General features: G+C 45.2%; 1 protein-coding gene across 4 annotated transcripts in view; it reads left to right on the top strand.

Annotated features, from left to right (window-relative positions):
* The window catches only part of LOC147031687 (protein FAM3B-like), a 46,135-nt gene that overhangs the window by 14,073 nt on the left and 9,058 nt on the right, over nt 1–23,004 (top strand). For 3 of the 4 annotated variants that reach the window (XM_085852720.1, XM_085852737.1, XM_085852730.1), the window contains 3 exons: nt 360–455; nt 777–833; nt 7,475–7,598. In XM_085852720.1, coding sequence (XP_085708846.1) covers nt 360–455; nt 777–833; nt 7,475–7,598 — 277 coding nt within the window. The remainder of the gene's footprint in view (nt 1–359; nt 456–776; nt 834–7,474; nt 7,599–23,004) is intronic. The other variant, XM_085852745.1, reaches the window with a different exon arrangement.

Genomic DNA, 23,004 nt, shown 5'->3' with positions numbered 1-23,004 from the left:
GGTGAAGTGGTTAGGGTGGTGACTTCGGATCCTAGGGTCCTGGGTTCAATCCCTGGTGTTTGCTGAATTAACACCAGGGGGTTGACTCTGCCTGTCATCTTTCTGGGGTTGGTGAAATGAGCATCAGTGTGTACTGGCATCAGTGGCATAGCTGCACCCCTTACCAATGATGCAACTAGTAGCCAAAAAGGCTGTACATGATGGGAACTAGAAGGGTTTTATTGGCCTTTAAGTTTACTTGAGCAATGCAATGGATCATAACTTCAAATATCCTTCTAATATTTGGATGAAGGATGTCAATTCACTTGCTGAAGTGAGTGTGTTACATGAATTCACAAGGTTCCCTATCTTTTTTACAGATATTTATACTGGTGCAGCCATGGTGTTGGTGTGTTGTATATGCTGGCTGTTGGGTCAAATTGTCGAAGAATACTTTATTGGTTCATCTTATAAAGGTGATATTATTTGATTTTCATGAAATCAATCTTCAGAAGTTCAAGCTGCTTGGTTACCCACACTGAGCATCAGAATCAACTACCTTATCCTGGCCCTGAAATTTTTATTCCATCTTGCTGTTTATTCATTTTTTTATTGCATCCTTCTTTGCTACAAACCTTTGAAAAGTGAAATGGACTTTGGTGTCATGTTTGTGAATTTAGTGCAGCAATATCTGAAGTATATGTGAATGGAGGGTAATGGTTTGATTTTGATTTTAAACGTGTGACCCACATTGCCCCAGAATCGTCTTTTATTTCATATTTTGTAAATTGCCGCAGGATATGCAAAGGCGAACATGATGGTGGAAGAAGGCAAGATCGAACCAAAGCTTAAAGGTGGAGAGACTGTCTTAATATTGTTGCAATGACTTGTGCTATAATTTTGCCAAGAGCTTATAAAATGGTTTGAGATGTTATAAAGCTGTTCTTTTGTTCTATAATCTCTGAAACTCATTTTGTACACAAAAGGATGTTTGAATACATCAATGTAAATGAATAGCAAACGTATGATGAGACATGGACAAATTAACAGCATATGCACAATTTGAGACTTGGGACCCCAAGCCATCATGAGCGATGTGCTCAGATGTGAACGTCAAGCAAGCCACAATACAATACACCATTATATTACATTTGAGGGTACACATCTGTGATTGTTTTTATTTGGTGCATAGATTCATTATTATAAGTTGACTGCCTGTTTACCCACTCTCCGGGTGAGTATAGAAAGTTCAACGACAATCATACTAAAATACGCAACTTGGTGTCTGTCTGGCCGCGATACATTCAGTTGTTACTTCTCTCAATCAAACTTTACAAGAGGACTGAGGGTCACATGATGGAGGTTGTAGCAACTTCATTTGCCCCCCTTCCGGGGTGGGGGGGGGAGGTTCCACCTTGGATGACATCCGTGTTGAGGCGTATATCTATGTTAAGATAGCTAATCATGGTGTTTTTCCAAGACCGCTTCTAATAACAAAAGTAACTAGAGGGGGAGCACTCGGTAGAGTGAAAACCTCCGCCTCCAATACTGCTGGGTCACTTAAGTGAATCTGATATCCTATTTATTGTAGGTCAAAACGGATCAGACTCTACTGAACCACGATTGATAAACCAAACTAGATTGACGCACATGTAGAAATGCCAAAAAAATAAAATCGATGAAAAAAAATGGTGCAAAATTTCTGTTTTTTTTTTTCTCTAACAATTTTTTGGGGGGGGTTGGAAATCACTTAAAACATGTAGAAATGGAAAAAAAAAATTCAAATATTTTTCAAATAAACGAAATTTTTTTGAAAAAAACGTTGCAAAACAATTTATTTTTCTCTAAAAAATTTTTTTGGGGAGTTGGAAATCACTTAAAACATGTAGAAATGCAAAACTCGAGGGGGAGCACTCGGGAGAGTGCAAAACCTCCACCGCCAACACTGCTGCGTCACTCAAGTGAACCTTATATCTTATTCATTAAATATGATGTCAACAGTGCTGACAGTTATAGTTCTTTTCTCCATTTTCTTTTTGGGGGGGTTGGAAATCACTTAAAACATGTAGAAATGAAAAAAAAAGAAATCTAAATTTTGTTGAAAAGAAGTGCAAAAAATTTTTTTTTCTGTAACAATTTTTTTTGGGGGGGGGGTTGGAAATCACTGAAAACGTGTAGAAATGCAAAAAAAAAATTTTTTTTTTCTCTAACAATTTTTTTTGGGGGGGGGGTTGGAAATCACTTAAAACATGTAGAAATGCAAAAAAAAAATTCTCCAATAATTTTTTTGGGGGGGGGGGACCAAGTCCAAAATCTAATGGCATGATCCTTGGACCAGACCTAACCCCCCCCCCACCAAGTTTCGTCGAAATCCGTCCAGGAGTTTTTCCTCCTTGGACAAACACCGTGTTGACGTATATAAATAGCTTATTGTGGCATTTCGTGGGAGCACTCCTATCGGAAGTAACAGATATTATAAACTACAAACATATCTGATTACCTTTTTAAACAGTCATTACTGCTGTTTAACACAAAACTGAAAGGGAGGAATCCCAACAGGCGTATCGCATCCCCACAAACGAATGGACCCGAGCCGAGATTTACTGTCATCTATATACCCCAGAGAGGATAATAACATGTCCCTTCCTGCCGCTCCTGAAGGGCACAGGGGTACCAGTTAATTACATGAAGAATTGTTACTTATTTAATGCAATAATGATAAAATAATAAGCGCAACCATGACACTGGCAATAACCATGGACCTGATAGACAAAATACATTCACTATGCCCATTACATAACAGACTCAATGGCATAATGGATAAAACATCATTTCTGACTGTGGGAAGTTGGTGGTTCAAACCCCTGCTGAGTCACACCACAAACTTTTTTTAAAAAATGATGCATGCTGCTTCCTTGCTTGATGCTTGGCATTTAAAAGGATAGAGCATGATGGATAAACAATTCTGGGAAGGCAATGGCAAACCACCCAGTATAACCTTGGCAAGAAACTGTTTTGGCAGCACCAATGCTCTGTAAAGAGCATGGCATGGAATATCAAATCAAATGTCCATTAGAGTGTATGAACGATCTGAACACCCAGAAAGTGTAGGCCTATGTGGTGATAGTGTGATGGATGGGCAATTTCCACATTCATTGTGCAGTGTTCTCGGCCCCATCCTATTCCTAATATTCATCAATGATCTCTCTGACTCGAGAAAATCCTCATCTGTTTGCAAATGACTCCACCCTCTGATGTGACATGCCTCATCCTTCAGAAAAAGTGGAAGCAGCCTCTTCCCTCTCATCAGACTTGGACAAAATTACAAGCTTGTCAAATACTTATTTGTCATTTCAATACTGATAGTCATTACTGCTGTTTAATATCTATCTATATATCTATTTATCTCTATCTCTATCTCTATATCTCTCTCTGTGTATATATATATATATATATATATATATATATATATATATATATATATATATATATATATATATATATATATATCCCTCTCTATTCCTCCATATCCCTCTCTATTCCTCTCCATTCCTCTCGCTTCTCTCCAAAATGTCCGTCTGACAAACCCTCCCATCTACTTTCTTAACAATCCTCTTGAAGAAGTTCAGTCTCTCAAATCTTGGGTCTCATTATCAGCCATGATTTTTCTTGGTCAAACCACACTTCTATTAATTGCCCTAAAAAGTCAGCCACCAAATAGCAATCCTCTAGTGCAAAGGCCTTCCTTGGCACACCTGAACTCTTATCCACATGCAAGAACTTCATCCACATAGCTTGATGGAGTACTGCTCTCCCCTCTGGGCTGGTACCCCTGCTTCAAACCTTGCTCAGTTTGACACCGTGGAAACCAAGACCTTCAAGATCATTGGAATCTCCCATGATGAACCTGAGTCTATCGGTCTATCTCTTTGCCATTTCAGACAGGTCAGTGGTCTCTGTCTTCCACTGCCTCCTTTCTAGTCTTACACCCTCTGCCCTTTCTGTGCTTTGTACATTTCACAATCTGAACAGTGCTTCACCCCATCCACTGCTATTTAGAAGCCATAACAATGCACTCCTGAGAGAGAGAGAGAGAGAGAGAGAGAGAGAGAGAGAGAGAGAGAGAGAGAGAGAGAGAGAGAGAGAGAGAGAGAGAGAGAGAGAGAGAGAGAGAGAGAGAGAGAGAGAGAGAGAGAGAGAGAGAGAGAGAGAGAGAGAGAGAGAGAGAGAGAGAGAGAGAGAGAGAGAGAGAGAGAGAGAGAGAGAGAGAGAGAGAATATATTAATTGCAGTATCCTACCTGCTGCTGATTGCATCACTATTGAGGTGTGCCAGTGCTGTCGATGGAGTATCCCCTTGTAGAATAAGGCAATAATTTAGATTTTTGTCTGGTTACCAGCACATCATGGCATATTCTTTTCACAAGGTGCGGTAAAATCTTTAACCTCCACAAGCAAATTCCACTAGATCAGACAGTTGACTTAATTCCCCCTCAGAAGATACTTTCCTCACAATTGAGGCAATGCCCCGCAGGTGATACTTTATAGTCTGGTTGGGGATAAAACTTGGACGAGACAGCTCAAAGGAAAGTACACCACCAGATTGTAGACAACAACTGTGCTGTCAGTCTCTTCCCAAATAATGTGGAATTAGAACGACAAACAAAAACAAAACTTTTCTTCAGTTTTGAAACAAAGCAAGCATCCAAAGCGTATTGCTCGTAGTATTCCTGGTTTCATAAACTGCTATTCCATATACATAACAAAGTTGACAAAGCACAGAAGATAGATTCTTGAAGAGGGTAGGGGCTGGAAGGGGACTAGCAGGGCACAAAACCACTTACCCCTCATTTTAATAGTCAGCTTACTCTATGGTGCATCACTCTGTCTTTGTAGCAACAGGATGTTCGTTTTTGTCTCTTGTAATAGCTCATCCTGATGACAAAATAGCAGACCTGGCATTAAATGAGGGAGTTTCACGTATTCGTTATTTACCTATGGTACCAAATAAAAGTCCTATTCTTCACAAAAGCAATCATGAGGTAATTAATCTTTACACATGCGTTCAGATAGAACTCAAAATGTAGGACTATAATGTCACAGGAGAAGATGAAGCTTGCTTTTAGATAAACCTATTCAGACACCATCTTTTTGTTTGGACAAAATTCCCATGACTTCTAATTATGCAAGCATGGTGTTTTCAATGTGTACTGTGCATCTGTAAGAAGATGAGGGATTTTTTAATATGTGCTTTGCTTACATGATGGGTCGGGACTTGATAATTAAACATTTATACTGATGCAATGCATACGTTAACGAGAGAGAGTTCATGGAACACGATACCCTGCGCAGTGTTCAAGTGCTGTATCTGTACTTCATTTTAATAAATGGCGTCTTCCAGATCAGCGTCTACTACACCATCCTGTCACACACATTACATGAGATCTTTTTGCCTGTTGTTTGTGTCCTTTATAACATCCTTAAAAGTAGTAAGTTTCCGGTTTGGAATGATTTTCAATTTTGTTTGTTTGACTGACAGACAGACAGAGTAAGAATACTATCACACATTCTTTGTGCGATTGTGCAATTGGATCGAATTCAGAGACCAACTATGATAAAACAAAAGACTTGTGTTTCCATCAATTTTCCGATTCGTGTTCAAAATATAACTTTCAATTTAAGTAAATTGTTCCTCGATCATAAGCTGAAAAGACGGACAGACGGACAGACATGAACCAATTGCTTAACCCCACTTTTCGCTTCGTGTGCGCAGAGTAACGAAAGAGCATCTCAAAATGTGAAGCCCATCCGTATCTCAAACTTAATTTGATGAAAACAACAGCTGAAAAAAAAATGTACTTTTATTCATTTGTTTTCTCCATGTTCTCAAAATAAAGGTTTGTTGAAGATTTGATTACAAAAGTGGTTAGTGAGGAAAGTGAGATGACAGGCTTATTAACGTTATTTTGCTTCAACTTTTAGACAAAAAGAGTCAGGATAATTTTTAATTCGCTGAGAGTGTCTGTCGATGAGGTGAAGAAGGGCTTTTACAGAAGATCCAGGTTGAAGTGGAGGAAGTAAAGGAACAGCTCGGTAATCGAAGAGAAGATGAGGCTCCGGGTCCAGATAATATGCACCCGAGAGTATTGATGGAGGTGGCTGAGCAGGTAAGCGAGATGTTAACGGATATTTTCAATAGCTCACTGGAGTCAGGACAGGTACCGGAGGATTGGAGAGTAGTAAATGTAACACCATTATTTAAGAAAGGATCCAGAGAAGAATTGGGAAACTATAGACCTGTTAGTTTGACTTCAGTTGTGGGAAGGTGTTTGGGACATTAACTAGAAGGGCACTCGGTAGAGCGCATACCTCCGCCACATCATGCCTGATTCTCTGAGAACATAATGAGCCCAATACATTTTTGAAATATCATGCTATACAGTACTATAACATTTTTTGCCCTATGTCTCAATGGTGAAGAATCACTTAAAAAAAATCTCTTATCCAGATCCGGATTCGGATCTTCACCAAAATCGAACCAATTTGTCCTTGTCGCACACCCAACCTGTCCACCAAGTTTCATCAGAATCCGTCCACAACTTTTTGAGATATCCTGTACACCAACAGCTAACCCTAACAGCACAGGGGTGGTTTTAACATTACATAGGAATTTAGTGAGGCCACATCTAGAATATTGTGTGCAGTTTTTGGCACCACAGTTCCGGAAGGACATGGCTGCCATCCATAAGAACAGAACAGTACCATTATCATTATTTTTATGTCACATTATCATTATGACGATCATTATCGTTATCATCATTGTCACTCTGTGGTTACCGAAGAAGCCCTGAACACTTTTGATCGTTTTCCCTGCTCACAAATCAACAATTTATGGGAAGGGACCTCCATGTTATCATGCTTTTCTCTGAGCAACCTCATTCCATCCAAAGTGAATAAAAGGAAACCTCATTCCCTTCAACGCACTGTGGCCAAGCTAATAATGGCTATTTATAGTGACTATGGCTTTGCCCTTTAACATTTTGACTCGATTATGAATATTTCTTCTCCATATTCTCATAATAAAGGTTTGATGACAAAAGCTCAAATGGTAACAAAGTTATGGCCTGGACGGACACACACACACACACACACACACACACACACACACACACACACACACACACACACACACACACACACACACACACACACACACACACACACACACACACACACTTACAAAACCCCATCCCCAAAGTGGGGGACATGCTAACGAGAGGCTTGAGAATCTATTCTCGTGTCTTGTTACAACACAGAAAGCATTTTAGCCATTAAACATTTCAGGATGACTAATACTACATATACTATTGCCAATAATAACAGTGATAAAAGTTTTCAATCAATATTTTAAAAAAGCAAAGCCTATTTGGGCTTACCCTGTCAATCACATATTCATGAGCATTTTGTACCCCTTCCTTCTCTTCAAATTCCTTACAGCTCCCATACCAAGGCGCAATCCATGTGACCTGATGCAGCCCTGCCCTCCAGCATACTATCCATTCCGAATATCGAGTGGAGTTGCCATGATGATTTTCCCCAAGTTGTGCTTCAATGATCAGCGGTACAAATAGCAGAGTCAGAAACTGGATTGGTTTCATGGGAGGGTATATATTGTTGTGGGAATGCCTTCTTGGGGGTAACATAGCATAATATAGCAATTGCATGTATCCCATATTGCATGTATCAGGATAATTTATTGATATAGGATATGTGTCGTTTTATGCATAGAAAAATGGTATCTTTCTTCCCCCGATGTGAGGCCAAAATCGCCATCCCATGATACCCTTTTTAATGTTCTTTCCTTTGTATTCTATCGTATTTGCTTTCGACTATTAGAGCATTCTGACTGTCCACTAGGCACTAAGTTCAGGCGGGAAAGCCACCATCATGGTAAGGTGCACCATAACAGCTAAGTGAAAGGTTGGGGAAGGGTTATGCTGCCCACAGACTGAGTCCCCGGGCAAATAGTGGCTGAGAAGAGAGGGGCCAGTGACATAATGGCTGCAGGCTTGGGGCCACAGTCATAAATAGGGGTGATGTGAACACCACGGGGGGGGGGGGTGGGGGGTGAACCTGCATATGAGCTGCAACGGGGTTTCTCCCCGAACCAAGCCATTTCTGGTACAGCCTCCTGCCATGCCCCCCCCCCACCCCACCACAGAAAGCTGCATCCACCTTCACCATCAAACCAGGTTCAGTCCACAGCCATGAACTGTGGACTGCTGGGCCATGTCACCACTTGGATAAAGCTGTGTCCTACCAGATGCAGTTTGTGGTATTTTTGTCCTGTCAATTATTTGTCTTGTCTATCTACTGAGGTGTGTTGGAGGTCTTAAGGCTTCGAGTAATTCAGGGATCACCATGTGTTCATTGGCTTGGGGTGTATATTGGATAGGGCTTCAATTGTTTGCTATACTTCTTTCTTGTATTCCTGCCCTGTGTTATTTTGATACAACATTATCTCCATTATAATACCAAGCTTGCACACTAAAAACTCAGCTCGCCTTCACACGATCCCTATGAAATTGCTGTGGCACTTAGCGGACATGCCAACAATGTTTGGGAAGTCTTGGCGTTCCATAGTACCACTTGCATTTTGCACAATGCGTATTTTTGTCATTCCCCGTGTACGGTCTGTCGTCTGCTACCAGCTATGTTGTACTGCTATCCCGTGCATGTGCACTGGTATCGCCAGTAAAATCACTTAAACTCTGGGTTATTTGAGTGGCTTGATCGCTCATTTAGCTCAACACATCCATTGAAGGACAGATTGGGTTCGAGTGAAAAGCGCCCAGTTCGAGAGAATGCTTGCTTCCGAGCAACTACCACTCGAGTTGCCACTTTGGGAATATGGATGTATGGCACTGATTAGCACATCACACTGATTTTCTCGAGTGTTCTATTGGAGTACAGTATCGTAGCAAACAGGCCTGTAATCCGGCTTGAATCGCAAGAATCAGTTGGCCGGTGCAACCACTTTGACACGGTTCATCAGATTCGCCCGGGCAACTGGGACGATCAGACAGCTCGAACAATATGTACGTATGTATGTATGTATGTATGTATGTATGTATGCATGTATGTAGTATATATGTTTATGCAATGGCCTGCAAAATATTGTTGCGGTTGACCGGGGGTGGACGCGATGACAAAACTTGCTACCCAGACAGTCACCAATTTAGCAGCAGAAGGTCAATAGAGGCCATACACTGTCTGCTGGGAAAGCCAAATAAATATTTGCGTCGTGACAGCATATAGAATATCTAATGAGTTTCTGTAGCCTACGAAGCGATTCCCCTTGGTATGGATATCGTGCCAAGCGGGGTCCTGGGGGAACACGCACCTCCATAATACAAACCCCCTTAATGAGGTGTTTCCCACTAATTACCCACGTTGCGTGAACTTACGATGTGCCGGGCATGTGAAGCCCAAAGGAATGAAACCGCAAAACCACTCGGTGATGATGAGAATAACTCTGGTTTATTGCACAGCAATCATAAGAGAGAGAAGAGAAAATAAGACAAAAGAAAGGCACATAACATTCATACAGTACAGAATTAGTTACAACTCATGCACCCTTGTAATCTTGCACGGCTTAAGCACAATAACTTATTCTAGTTACACCCAATGAGGAAGACAAAGAGTTCACAAGATGGAGTAATGCCTGCATGGGGTGAATGGTTGAGCATTGTAGACAGTCAGTCTCAGAGTCAGCGAGATGTTTCAGACAGTCAGAGCCCCAAAGACAGCGAGAATCAGGCCAGCGAGATGTGTCGTCCGGGCCGTTACGGTCTACAAGTTGCTCCGCAGCTTTTCTGGACCTCGATCGTGCTGATTTCCACAGAAGCCTATGTGAATCGCCAACGGAATAGGGAGGTTCACAAAACTGCAAAACTATTGTTGCGATTGACCGGGGGTGGACGAACTTCAAAGGAAAATATATTTGATAACGCCCAATTTCTGAGCAGTTTTTTGTATTGACGTGTATTCCAAATTACCAAGCCAATTTTTTTCCACCCATCTCACGCAGATGTTTATAAAGATTAATGTTTGTGGACATCTCCTTAGTTTCTCTCCTTGGTTACTCCCTCCTCCGGTATGATAGACCTGAGCCTTGTCCTGGTGGCAGAGTTTCTCTCTTCATCAAAATCTTAATTCCTCACTCTCCATTCACTGCCCTCACTCCTCCGCTTGGCTTACCCTCCGCTCCCACCTCTTCTTTATGTATATGTTGTACCGTCCAATAAACAATGATGACTCCTTTTACATCTTGCTTGCCGAAAACATGGACAAACTTCTATCCACTCAGCCAAACTCTCTTCCTCATATGTGGTGACTCTAATTGCCATCATGTCAGTTGGCTGGGTGTGGGTACTTCTCTCACCTGCCATGGCACTTCAGCAAAGAACTTCTGTGACTCATTGGGACTGGCACATTCTGTGAACTTCCCAACCTGGATCTCAGCCAATAGTACTCCATCTATTCTGGATTTGATTTTGACCAATTTCCCAGAAAATATCTGCTGCTCTTCTTCTGCTCCAATCAGTTCATTTGACCATATGCTTGTTAAAGTAGACATCTCTCTGGCTGTTATTAGAGAAAACCTCAGCGCCGACAAGTCTGGCATTTCACTCAGGCCGACTGACAGGGTCTTCAAGCAGCCACCAAAGTTCTAGACTGGTCTACCATCTCTACTTTCTCTGACATCAACTCATCCTGGAATTATTTCAAATAAATTTTCTCTCACTCTCTCACTCTCACAGATTTCCCCCATCTTGTCTTCAGTTGTACTAACCTTCCTCCTGCCCATGGTACACTGAAGCTTGTGGTGAAACAGTTGTCCTGAAACAACTTGCCTTCGCCTCATGTAAGGAAAATCCTACTGAAGGCAATCTCAGTTCTTTCCACAAAGCTCAGAACAAATGTGTGTCTACCCTCAGGAGAGAGAGAGAGAGAAAACAACATCTTTCGAATCTCAAGTCTGAACTCTCAAACCTGTCTCCCTCCTCCAAATCCTGGTAGCATCAAGTTAAGTCTGTTTCTGGTGTATGTTCCCCTACCATCCCCTACCTTACCTCAAATGGCCACACAGCTGACACTGCATGTGAAAAGGCTGAATGCCTAAACTCCATGTTTGCTTCTAAATCTTGTGTCCCAAACCCATTGCTTTTTATACCCACCTTACCAAGTCACACCCAGCTGTTCCTGGACGATTTGTCCTTTCCTTCTGACGAGGTGGAGAGTTTGCTCTCAAACCTCCACTCTGATTCTGCAACCGATCCAGATGGCATCAGCGCTCGTGTTCCAAAAAAACCTGCTCTGCTGCTCTTGCTCACCCTCTCTCTGTTCTATTCACCCTCTCATTTTCTCAAGGTCATGTGGCATCTGCTTGGAAATCAGCAAACATTACCGCTCAGCATTAAAGAGGTGCAAAAACGGATCCCTGCAACAACAGACCAATCATCCTGCTCCCAATCATGAACAAGGTCATGGAATCCATCATCGCTTCTGACATCAAATCCTTCTTCTTCTGCAATGGCTTGATTTCCGACCATCAATTTGGATTTAGACCAGGTCAATCAACCATGGACATGCTGCTTCTGCTTTCCCAACAATGGATGGAGGTCCTAAATGCCAAACATGAGATTAGAGCCATCTCCCGTGACATATCATGTGCTTTTGATATGGTCTGGTATCCTGCACTGCTCAACAAACTCTCTTCTTACGGTATCCAAGGCCATTTCCACTCATGGCTTGTGAACTTCTCCTGTCACAGCCAACTTGTGGCCCTTATTGTAGTTTTCTCATCTCCTCTTCCCGTCCAGGCTGGAGTTCCTCAAGGCATTGCTCTTGGCCCTGTGCTTTTCTGATTTTCATCAATGATCTCTCAGATTACCTGGAAAATCCTCTTTATCTCTTTGCTAATGACTCCACCCTCTGCTGTACCATCTCTCATCCTTCGGATCGGCAAGAAACAACCTCTTCACTCTTTGCAGACCTGGATAAAATCACAAGCTGGTCCAACACTTGGAATATGTCTTTCAATCCTGATAAATCTCACACACTCATCATGTCTCTCCAAAAGGGCCGTCTGGAACCACCCCCCCCCCACATCTATTTTCCTCAACAATTCCCTTGAATAAGTCCTTTCATTCAAGCTTTTGGGCCTCACTATCTGTCATGATCTTTCCTGGGAAAGCCACATCTCCAAGCTGGCCTCCAAAGCCAGGTGCCGACTGGGAATCCTCCGTCGTGCAAAGTCCTTCCTTGGCACACCTGAGCTTCTAACCACTTACAAAGCTTTCGTCTGCAGTCTGATAGAGTACTGCTCCCTCCTCTGGGGTGGTGCTCCTGCCTCACACCTAGCTCGACTTCACGCTGTGGAAACCAAGGCTTTCAGGATCATTGTTATCTCCCATGATGAAGCTGAGTCTTTGGGTCCCTCACTCTCTCACTCTCTCACTGGAGGCAGGTCGGTGGTCTTTCTGTCTTCTACTGTCTACTCTTTGGCCTTGCCCCCCCCCCCACCTCTTGCTCTGTCTGTGATCTGTCTCCCCTATATTTCCTCAGGGTGCTCAAAAAACCCCTTCTGGTGAATTTCCTCCACCAAAAACCCCCTTCTGGGAAACGTCCAAAATCAAGAATCACTGCTCACCTTCACTCTTTCATTCCTCTTTTTGCCTGCCTCTGGAACAAAATCCCACTCCTCCCTCCAGGCACTACCGGATTTAGGGATGGCCAGATGGGGCCATGGCCCCGCCCCCCCCCCACATTCAGGGTCCCCCCACAATTTCGATGACATTTTGAAAATCCCTTGAAAATGTGCTTCTGAAGTTTTATTTTCGGTGAATGAAGATTGTAAACTCTTTGTAAGGATATCTTTTCAAAATTGTCCGTCATTGTGAGGGTCCTTTTCAAGCTTTGGCTTTTTCAAGCCGTTTCTTCCACGGTCCACAGAACGGATCCAACGTCGTCATAAATTCCCGGAGCAAGCCTCGGGCATTGGGGGCCCGCATTCGGATCCTTTTTTGGATCGATCATCGATGCTTCGGATGTTGAGCGTGGCCAACTTACAACGGCACTGCCCGCCAGAGCCCAGCAAGCACAGACGGAATACAGAGGTCCAGCCAGAGGAGAGGTGAAAAGGTGAAAGTCGACGTGGTAAAACTAGGCCAGGCCAGCACAGCACACGGCCGGCAGGGGTAGTATTGTACACACTGAAACTGCGGCTGGCAGGGAACGCCGTTAGTACCCTGCTTACTGGTGTGCACAGCACAGTAACACGGTGTGACTTTCTATGTTCCAGGTGTGTGAAACATATAATACTTGTTGTTCGTGATTCTGGTACGTTCGTCCCACGTGCACTCTGACAATATCTCGGTTACTCGGTACCTACCAGCTGCAGAAACCACAATGAGCGGCTTCAGTGACGACAGGCAGAAATCCAGGGCTCCACGGAAACATGACGGTGGTGCTCAAAAGCGGAAACGTTCCAAGGAAAAAGATGAAAGACACAAGGCCGTCGTCGACAAGACCCAGTAAATCTCAGAGTTTTTCACTCCTGCACAAACAGGCTATTCATCCATGACAGAGGCTGGAACACCAACAGAGACAGAACAAGCGGATTTGGCAACGTAACCCCGGCGTCAAGATTCTCGGAACATCTCGGAAGGTTCCACCGATGAAGAACATGCATCAGATGAAGAAGCGAGAGATATACTGACCGATCGTGGACCTGGCTTTGCCAATGACATTGGATGTTGGCCTCCTGAGCGACCGTCGTCAGAGATGATCGACTACTGGGCATTACGAGATTTGGAGCCCCTGCAGAATTCGACTGGTCCCTTTGATTCGTCCATACAGTTCGTTGAAGGTAGAAAACGCTGCTGCTTCAAGAATCTTTTTTACCGTAGACTACAAAATGGAGAGTCCGTGAAAAGGTTCTGGCTTTGCTTCTCTACATCAACTGGAAACTGTACTGCATCGCTTGCAAGCTCTTTGGAGGCGCGACTGCCCTTGGCGGGGAAGGATTCAATGATTGGAAGCATGCCAGTCGTTCTATCGAGGTGCATGAGCGTTTGCATGTACATTGTGCGAATATCATCCGCTTGTCAGACAGAGCAACATCCACAGGTCGTGTGGACACTGAACTCGTAAAACAGGTGAATGAGATTGCGTCCTCTTGGAGGGAGGTGCTGAAACGAAGTGTGAGCGTGATATCGTTTCTCGCTGAGTGTGGTATAGCGTTCCGTGGATCGGATGAAATTGTTGGGTCACGGACTAATGGTAACTACATTGGTTGAATGGAATTACTTGCGGAATACGATCCATTTTTGGCGCAACACATTCAGAAATATACCAACCAGGGTAGTGGCCACACCAACTACTTATCATCTTCGACATGTGATGAGTTATTCTCCATCATCGGGAAATCTGTTCTGGATAACATCGTCGCTCGTGTGAAAGAGGCAAAATACTTCTCTGTCAGTCGATTCTACTCCTGACATCAGCCACATCGACCAGCTCACAGTTATTCTACGATACATCAAGAACGAGGCTCCAGTGGAGCGTTTTATGACCTTTCTGAGCAACACAGACACAGAACACACTGGACTCCAGCAAGCAACGGCATTACTGGATTTTTTGAAAGCCACTGGATTGGACATCGCTAACTGCCGAGGACAATCTTACGATAACACATCTAATATGAGTGGCCGATACAACGGGATGCAGGGAATGATCCAACAGGAGAACCCTCTCGCAATATTTGTGCCATGCGTGACGCACTCACTGAACTGAGTCGGTCAGTCGGCCGTGGGATGCTGTAAACCTGCAGCAGCATTCTTTGAATTAGTGGAACAAGTGTATGTATTTTTTACAGCTTCCACGTCACGCTACGCCAGATTACTTGACGCCCTGAAAGCCAAAGGTGTGCAAGTACCAAAGTGCCTCAGCGACACTCGCTGGTCGGTTCATTCTGATGCAACCCAAGCTCTTGTAGACGGTTACAGCGAAATCATGGATGTCCTCGATGAAATCGCAAACGATGAACAACTGAATAGTGAAACGAGAAACACCGCCGAGACACTTCACCAAACGATGTGCACGCTCGAGATAGGGTTCTATGCTGGTTTCTGGTCTACTGTCCTTGGTAGATTTGATCGTACGAGTAAAACCCTTCAGTCACAAGCTACCGATCTCAACACAGTCGTGCAGCTCCTCAAGTCACTGACGAGTTTCGTGCAGTCATTACGCGATCAGTTTGATGCATTCGTTGTTGACGGAGTGGAGCGCTCAGGTACGGAGGAATTCACTCACAGATCACGTAGACGAAAGCGTAATGTCCACCTCGCTCCCTTGGACGACGGACGCACTCCAGAAGTAGAACGAGACGCCAAGGAGTCCTTTCGCATCAGTGAATACGTTGTAGTGATTGACGTACTGCTGTCGCAGTTGGAAAAGCGTACAAACGCTTTCAGCGAGATGAGCGACAGATTTGGATTCCTGCGTGCTCTTGTTCAACTCGAAGTGGAGCAGATTCGAGAGTCATGCTCGAAGCTCGTCGAGCTGTATCGGGAAGATCTATCACCTGACCTCACAGAAGAAATGATTCAGTTTCAAGCCATGATGAAGGAGTCAGAGCCAGACTCGGGCCGTACTGAACTCGAGATGTACAGTTTTCTCATCGAGCGAAAACTCACCGATACTTTCCCAAACGTGGAAGTGCTGCTTCGGATTTACCTCTCACTGATGGTGTCGAACTGCTCCGGGGAGCGCTCCTTTTCGAAACTCAAGCTTATCAAGAACCATCTTCGCTCCACGATGGGGCAGCAGAGACTGGTCAATCTGACCATCATTTCAACCGAATCCGATGTGCTCAATTCCATGCAGGTTGACAGTATCACATCCGAGTTCGCTGCCGCGAAGTCGCGCAGGAAGCTTGTCCATTGATTAAGGCACCGTGTGTATGTTCATTGATGTGGATGACACTGCCGTATATTTGCGGTCGCTGGAAGTCGGCTATTAATCACCATTTCGGATTTCTCTTGCCCAGAGGGTTTTTAGAAGTTAGATGATTTTTAGTCGAAGTTTGTAGTATGATTAATGACAGCACGTCGTTTGTTATTTTCTTATATTAGTCCATCTCTATCTCTTACTCTTGCAGCAACAGCATTTTTGTGATTTGATTTTAGAATGAGCTCAGAGATAAGTCATCAGCCATATCAATAACAATCCATCCATCTTGTCATATTGTCAGATTTAATTGTAATTTGTGAACATGTATGCCAAATCATTCCTGATCAGGATCTGCCAAATCTATAGATATAAGTTCAGTTGTTCATGAAAAAGCAGTTATAACTTAAGTTGTTGATTAATCTCCAAATTTGGTGGGCCCCCACAAGCATTGTTCCCATGGCCCCCCACATGGTAAATCCGGCCCTGCCTCCAGGATTTCAAAACATCTTTCCTCCATCCAAAATCTTGATCTTTACTACCACCGTTAATCCATCCCAAACCCACCTCCTTCAAATTCCCTGTTTTCCTTAATGAAAGTCCCTGTAGTACCATCTTGTTTTCCCGTTACCCCGCCCTATTCCTCTCCCTTCCACAGATATCCTATTGTCTTTGTTCCCCACTATTTTGTGCTTCCCTTCCCGCCCCTCTTGTCTCCTGCCTTGTTATATAATTGTGTATTAGCTCTTTCACGAGCCTCGACTTGGTTTCCAAAAAAACAAACAAAAAAAGAACCTGAAGGTTTTTGGGTTGAATACAGAATGTACTGGAGCCAGTAATCACACCGACCCAATCTGCCGATTCCCCCAAAATTGCCGATATCGGCCAAGCTTGTGCGGGCGTGCGCACTGGTCCTAAAGCACAACATATTCTCTTTGCTAACTCCCCAACCCCCACCCCTCTCTCTTTGTCCCATCCTTGATCTACCCCTCCCAATACAGTGGAGCACCCTCCTCCCACACCTCTCTCATCCCACCCCTCACTCTCTCTCTCTGGCTCTGGACGTATCCAGATGGTGGTTATGTCTGGATGGTGGTTATCTCCATACAAGTCGAGATGGTGGTTGTGCCAGGGCGGTGTTTGTCTCCGAATGCGTCCAGGCAGTGTTTATGCCTCAAACGGAGTTTGGCTCCGGACATGTGTGGGCAGTGCTTGTCTCCGGACAGTTTGTCTCCAGACGTTTCCAAGTGGTGTTTTTCTCCGAGTGGTATTTATAGTATCACTGGTAGAAAATAGATTTCAGATATTTTTGTTTCCATCTTCACTGTTATTCTATGAAGAATCGTTTTAATGAGACAGTATGAATAGTAATTGACGCTCCACCACACGTCTGCCTTCCCTTCCTGTCACCTCTCGCTGCCTTCCCTTCCCTCAAGGAAGAGTGTGGGGGATGGGGGAGGGGGGAGGGAGGAAGAGTGAGGAGGTGGAGGAGCGAGGAGGGAGAAGAGTGAAGGGGTGGGGGAGCGAGGAGGGAGGGAGAGTGAACGGATGGGGGAGCGAGGAGGGAAGGAGAGTGAAGGGATGGGGGAGCGAGGAGGGAGGGAGAGTGAAGGGGTGGGGGAGCGAGGAGGGAGGGAGAGTGAAGGGATGGGGGAGCGAGGAGGGAGGGACAGTGAGGGGTGGGGGAGTGAGGAGGGAGGGAGAGTGAAGGGGTGGGGGAGCGAGGAGGTTAGGAAGAGTGAGGGTTGGGGGAGCAAAAGGGAGGAAGAGTGAGGGTAGGGGAGCGAGGAGGGAGGGAGAGTGAGGATTGGGGGAGCGAAAGGGAGGAAGAGTGAGGGGTGGGGGAACGAGGAGAAATGGAGGGAGAGTGAGTGGTGGGGGTGTGAGGAGGGAGGGACAGTGAGAGGTGGGGGGAGCGAGGGTACTGGTTTACTCTTAGAATTTCCCTCAATTCCATAAATAAAGACTGGAGAGGAGAAAACAAAATTACATTTATAGAATAGCTGTTGAAGGAAGAGAAAGAGGGGTAACAATGTCTTCTCTAAATATATAAAGTAGTCGTGTATGTTTGTTTGTCCTCTTGTAACTCGAGAACTACGCATCCCAGAGCAAAACTAAAGGCATATTCAGAATCAGCACTTCTCAGAGGTACTCCAGCACATATTTGATTTTTAAAAAAAAACGAAAAAAAATCGTCAATTTTTTTGGCGGTTTCAATTTTTCTGCCGTAATTGATTGATTTTCCGCGTCACGACTTTTTTTATTACAACCTGATCAAATTAAGACAAATACAGACCAGTCGACGGACAGACCAGTGGACGTTTACAAAGTTTCTGATGAAAAATTTGACTGATTTTTGATGCCCCGAAGAAGGAAGAGCTCCATTGATCCCAAGGCAGCTCCAGCTAAGCAAAACACACAAAGAGACAACAGGAGACGGAAGAGGAGCAAGATGCCAGGCTCAATGAACAAGTACAGTGGCAACAGCAGCAGTGACAAAATGAGACTGAAGAGTAGCAAGATGCCAGGCTCAATGAACAGGCTCATCGGCAACAACAGCGGTGAACAAATGAGACTGAGGAAGAGTGTGATGCAAGACTTGAGGCAATGCTTCACCGCACTGCAGAAGCACGAGCACTGGCCCGGGCACAAGAGGACAACAATGACAACAGGGTGGCATTCACGTATGACCCGGCTGACCCAACAACTCATGCAGACATCGGCCAAATGGACCAAGTCTGCACCCACTGCTCTGCTTACAAGTTCAAAGGAGAGACCAAGGGTGTGTGCTGCAGCGATGGCAAGGTTGTCCTTGAGCCCTCTCCTGCCCTTCCTCTCTTGCTGAAGGAACTTCTCTCAGGCGAAGGTCCCCTCAGTAAGCACTTCCTTGACAACATTCTGACGTATAATGGCAGCTTTGCGATGACGAGCTTCAGGCACAAGGAAGCTGAAGTCCAGGGCTGGAACCCAAGCTTCCGGATCCAAGGTCAGGTGTTCCACCGCATTGGCAGCTTGCTCCCACCTGAAGAGGGCCAGCCAAAGTTCCTACAGTTCTACTTCCTGGACTCACACGCCAAGGAGCTGTCTGCCAAGAACTACAGCGGCCTCAAACCAACATCCTTGAGATGCTTACAAAGTGGTTTCACGAGAATAACCATCTGCTCCATGAGCTCAAGACTTCAAGAGATGTACCTGCAAAAGGAGGCAACTCTGAAGAGCACCAGATCATCATCAGAAAGAACAAGTGATCGCAAGGAGAGCACACACGCCGCTACAATGCCCAGTCTGCACCAGAAGTTGCCATCCTCATGGACAATGAACCAACAGAACACAGAGACATTGTCCTCAGACTTCGCGATGGGGAACTTAAAAGGATCAGTGAGCTGCATGCATCTTATGATGCACTCCAGTATCCCATAGTGTTCCCATATGGAACAGATGGCTACAGCATCCATCTGGTGTCCAGGACTGCTACTGGACAGGATGGACGAAAACTCACACAGCTGCAGTACTACAGCAACCACATCATGATGAGAGAGGGCAACCACATTCTGCAGATGCGACGACTCTTTCAGCAGTTTCTGGTCGATGTCTACTGCAAGATCGAGACAGAGCGACTGGGCTTTATCTGCCAGGAGCAAAAGAACTTGCTTGCTGATAACTACAACAACCTCCGTGACAGCCTCATGGCCAGCGATGGTGACCCTCGCAATGTTAGACAAAGGATGGTCCTTCCAGCAAAATAAACCGGTGGGCCGAGGTGGATGCATGAGAAACAGTGATGCCATGGCCTCTGTGTATCGCATGGGAAGGCTTGACTTCTTCATCACGATGACCACAAATCCCAAATGGACAGAGGTCCAGGAAAACCTCCTGCCAGGACAAGAGCCTCACGATCGCCCAGACATCATTGCCTGTGTCTCTCACCAAAAGAACAAGAAGCTCATGGAGCCACTAATGAAGGGAGCTTTTGGGAAGATGAGAGCCTTCCTGTACACCATTGAGTATCAGAAGCGTGGTCTTCCTCATGCCCGCATCCTTCTGTGGGTCACTTCAGAGGAAAAGGTCAAGCCTGAAGACATTGACCTGGTCATCAGTGCTGAGATTCCCGACAACGAGCAAGATCCAGAGCTGCACAAGATTGTCATGGCACACATGATCCACGGTCCATGCGGAAACCTCAACCAGAACAGCCCTGGCATGAAGGACCGCAAGTGCTCAAAGGATTTCCCAAAGCCATTCCTGCAGAGCACTGAGCAAGAAAGTGACAGCTACCCTAAGTATCACCGTCTCAAGCCAGAAGATGGTGGTCACATCGGTGAGATAAAGATGCGCCAGCAGGGAAAACGGGTGGTACAGGTAGTCACCAACCAATGAGTGGCACCTTACAACCCAGTCCTCCTCTGCCAATTAAATTGCCACATCAACGTTGAGATCTGCTTCAGCATCAACAGCATCAAGTATATCACAAAGTATGTCACCAAGAGGACCGATCAGGCAGTGTTTGAACTGCAGCGAGCCAATGAGGCTGGAAACCATCAAGTGGATGAGGTAGCTCAGTTCCAGAATGCACACAACATCGGCAGCAGCGAGGAAGTCTGGAGGATCCTGCAGAACCCAATTTCCGAGCATTTCCCTCCAGTCATTGTCTAGCCGTCCACCTCGAGAATAGCCAGCGAGTCTACTTCAATGTGGACAATGCCGTCAAGAAGGCAGAGCGACCACCGCCAGCCACGACGCTGACTGCCTTCTTCGACCTCTGCAGTCATAACGATTTTGCCAAGTCGCTCAAATACCACGAGGTGCCCGAATACAACACGTGGGACAAGTCGCACAAGAAGTGGGCCCGCCGCAAGCGAGGAGAGGTGGCCGAAGGTCCACATGCAATCTGGAAGGCTCCAGCAATTGGCCGCATCTACAGAATCAGTCCGAGGCAGGGTGACTGTTACTATGTTTGACTTCTCCTGACTGGTCTGTGGCCCCTCCTCCTTCACTGCTCTGAGAACCGTGGATGGCCAGGAATTGTCCTTCCGTGAAGCCTGTCTTGCAAGGGAACTCCTGGAAAATCACCAGCACATCCTCCTTGCTATGGATCATCAGCCAATCTTCACCAAACCTCAGGAGTCTCATGGCACCTGCGTTCTCACTTTTTCCCGAACAATCCACGCACACTCTGGGATCAGTTCCGTTACCTCCTCTCTGAAGACTACCTGTTCCAGCACCGTCACAATGTTGGCAATCCTGATGCTGACAACAGTGAGGAGGTCTACAACCTTGCACTTTGCTCCCTCGAGGACAAGGTGATCATGATGGGCGGCCGTCATCTCAGTTCGTATGACCTACCTACACCAGAGAGGGGCACAGAAGATAGACTCTCGAGAGAGTACTTCAGGGAAGTGGACTACAACCAAGAGCAGTTAGCTGTCCAGACTGATGACCTCCAACAGCACCTGACAGATGACCAGCATCAGGTCTACAATGCAGTCCTTGAACTGGTGCAGCAAGGTAGCATCATCAATGGCAACAGGAGCATCAACATCACCTTCCTCGATGCACCGGGAGGCACAGGCAAGAGCTTCCTCATCAACACGATACTGAAAAAGATTCACTCAGGAGGCAAGATTGCTCTTGCTACTGCGTCCAGTGGAACTGCCATTACACGGCTCCAGGGAGGACGAATGCCAGAAAGGAAAACAAACTCCTGCCATCAGTGTCGCCATTGCCATCTCTCTTGGAACAGTGTCATCGGCCTTCTCCAGGTCCACAAATCCAAATGCTATTTCACCTTGCACCTCCAACCTCTTCTCCACCAGCTGTCTCAGTGCGAACATCCCATCCATTGTCCCCCTACCCTTTATAAAACCCTACTGCTCTTCTCCGATCTCCATCTCCACACTGTTCCTTATCCTCCCATCCAGAATCCTCTTCATGACATGACTAAGGAGCGTAATGTCCCTGTACTTCCCCAGATCTTGAACATCCCCCTTCCCCTTCCATATCGGCACAATTAACCCTGTCCACTCCACCAGAATTGAACCCTCTCTCATACATAGAGTACATTCAACAGCCTCTTCATCCAACTCACTCTAAAGTCTCCCACTGCAATTATCATCTCGGTACACACCTCATCAATGCATTCTTCCCTTCTTCACCCTCTTCAATGCTGTCCGCACCTCCTCCAATGTGATCTCCACAAACAACACTTCCCCCTCGACATAACACGGTAGCCCCAGCTTGTCGTTGCTTCCTTCCCGGTTCAACAGCTCTTTGAAATATCTTTCCCACACCTTAAATACTGCCACCCTCCCTTTTTGTCATTTTTTTATTTTCTGTGCAAAAATCCACAAACTGTTTCCTGCATTTTTTTGGGAGTGGGTGGGGGTAAGTGGATATTACTAACACATAATCTTTACTATAATTCACGGACCGGTGTGTGTTTGAGTGTGTGTTTGTCATGCAACTTCTTCCAACATTTCTAGCCCAATTACATCCAAATTTCTTCATAGGATCAGCATGACCCCCAATTGGTGCATAGGGGTGTTTTTATGTTTTGCACTGGTCTTAGGGGGTGGAGGGGGTGGGGGGAGGGAGAAGATGCAAATTCTCCATGCCAATTTTTAATATGGATCATAACACAGCCCCCCTGGCACTCCCATAGTGCTTCTAGTGTCTATAACAATAAATGTCAGTGTGTGTCAATATGTCAGCCAGTCAGTGTATCTTATCCATAATTCCAAAACCATGAAACCTAGCGGCCCCAAATTTTGCAAACTTACCAAGGGAACTGCAAGGGAGTGCATGAATGAAAACTGGGTGTTCGGGTAAATTTAAACACCGCTTTTGAAGATAATTTAGGAGGTGCTCATAAAAAATACATGTGAGGAAGATTGTGGCGCACCATTTTGGTCAGCCCTCTGGGGTCTTAAGCCGCCATTTTGTTCGGCCTGCTCAACAATGCCTTGAGTTGCAACAGGTCGCAACGGTTTCTTTATGATAAAGCACTCAAATTTGTT

The sequence above is a fragment of the Eptatretus burgeri genome, chromosome 2 (genome assembly GCF_056783735.1).
Source record: "Eptatretus burgeri isolate ZD-2024b chromosome 2, Ebu_testis_v1, whole genome shotgun sequence".
Classification (NCBI taxonomy): Eukaryota; Metazoa; Chordata; class Myxini; order Myxiniformes; family Myxinidae; genus Eptatretus; species Eptatretus burgeri.
Note: the sequence above shows the minus strand (reverse complement) of the source record. Positions and strands in the feature narration are given on the sequence as shown.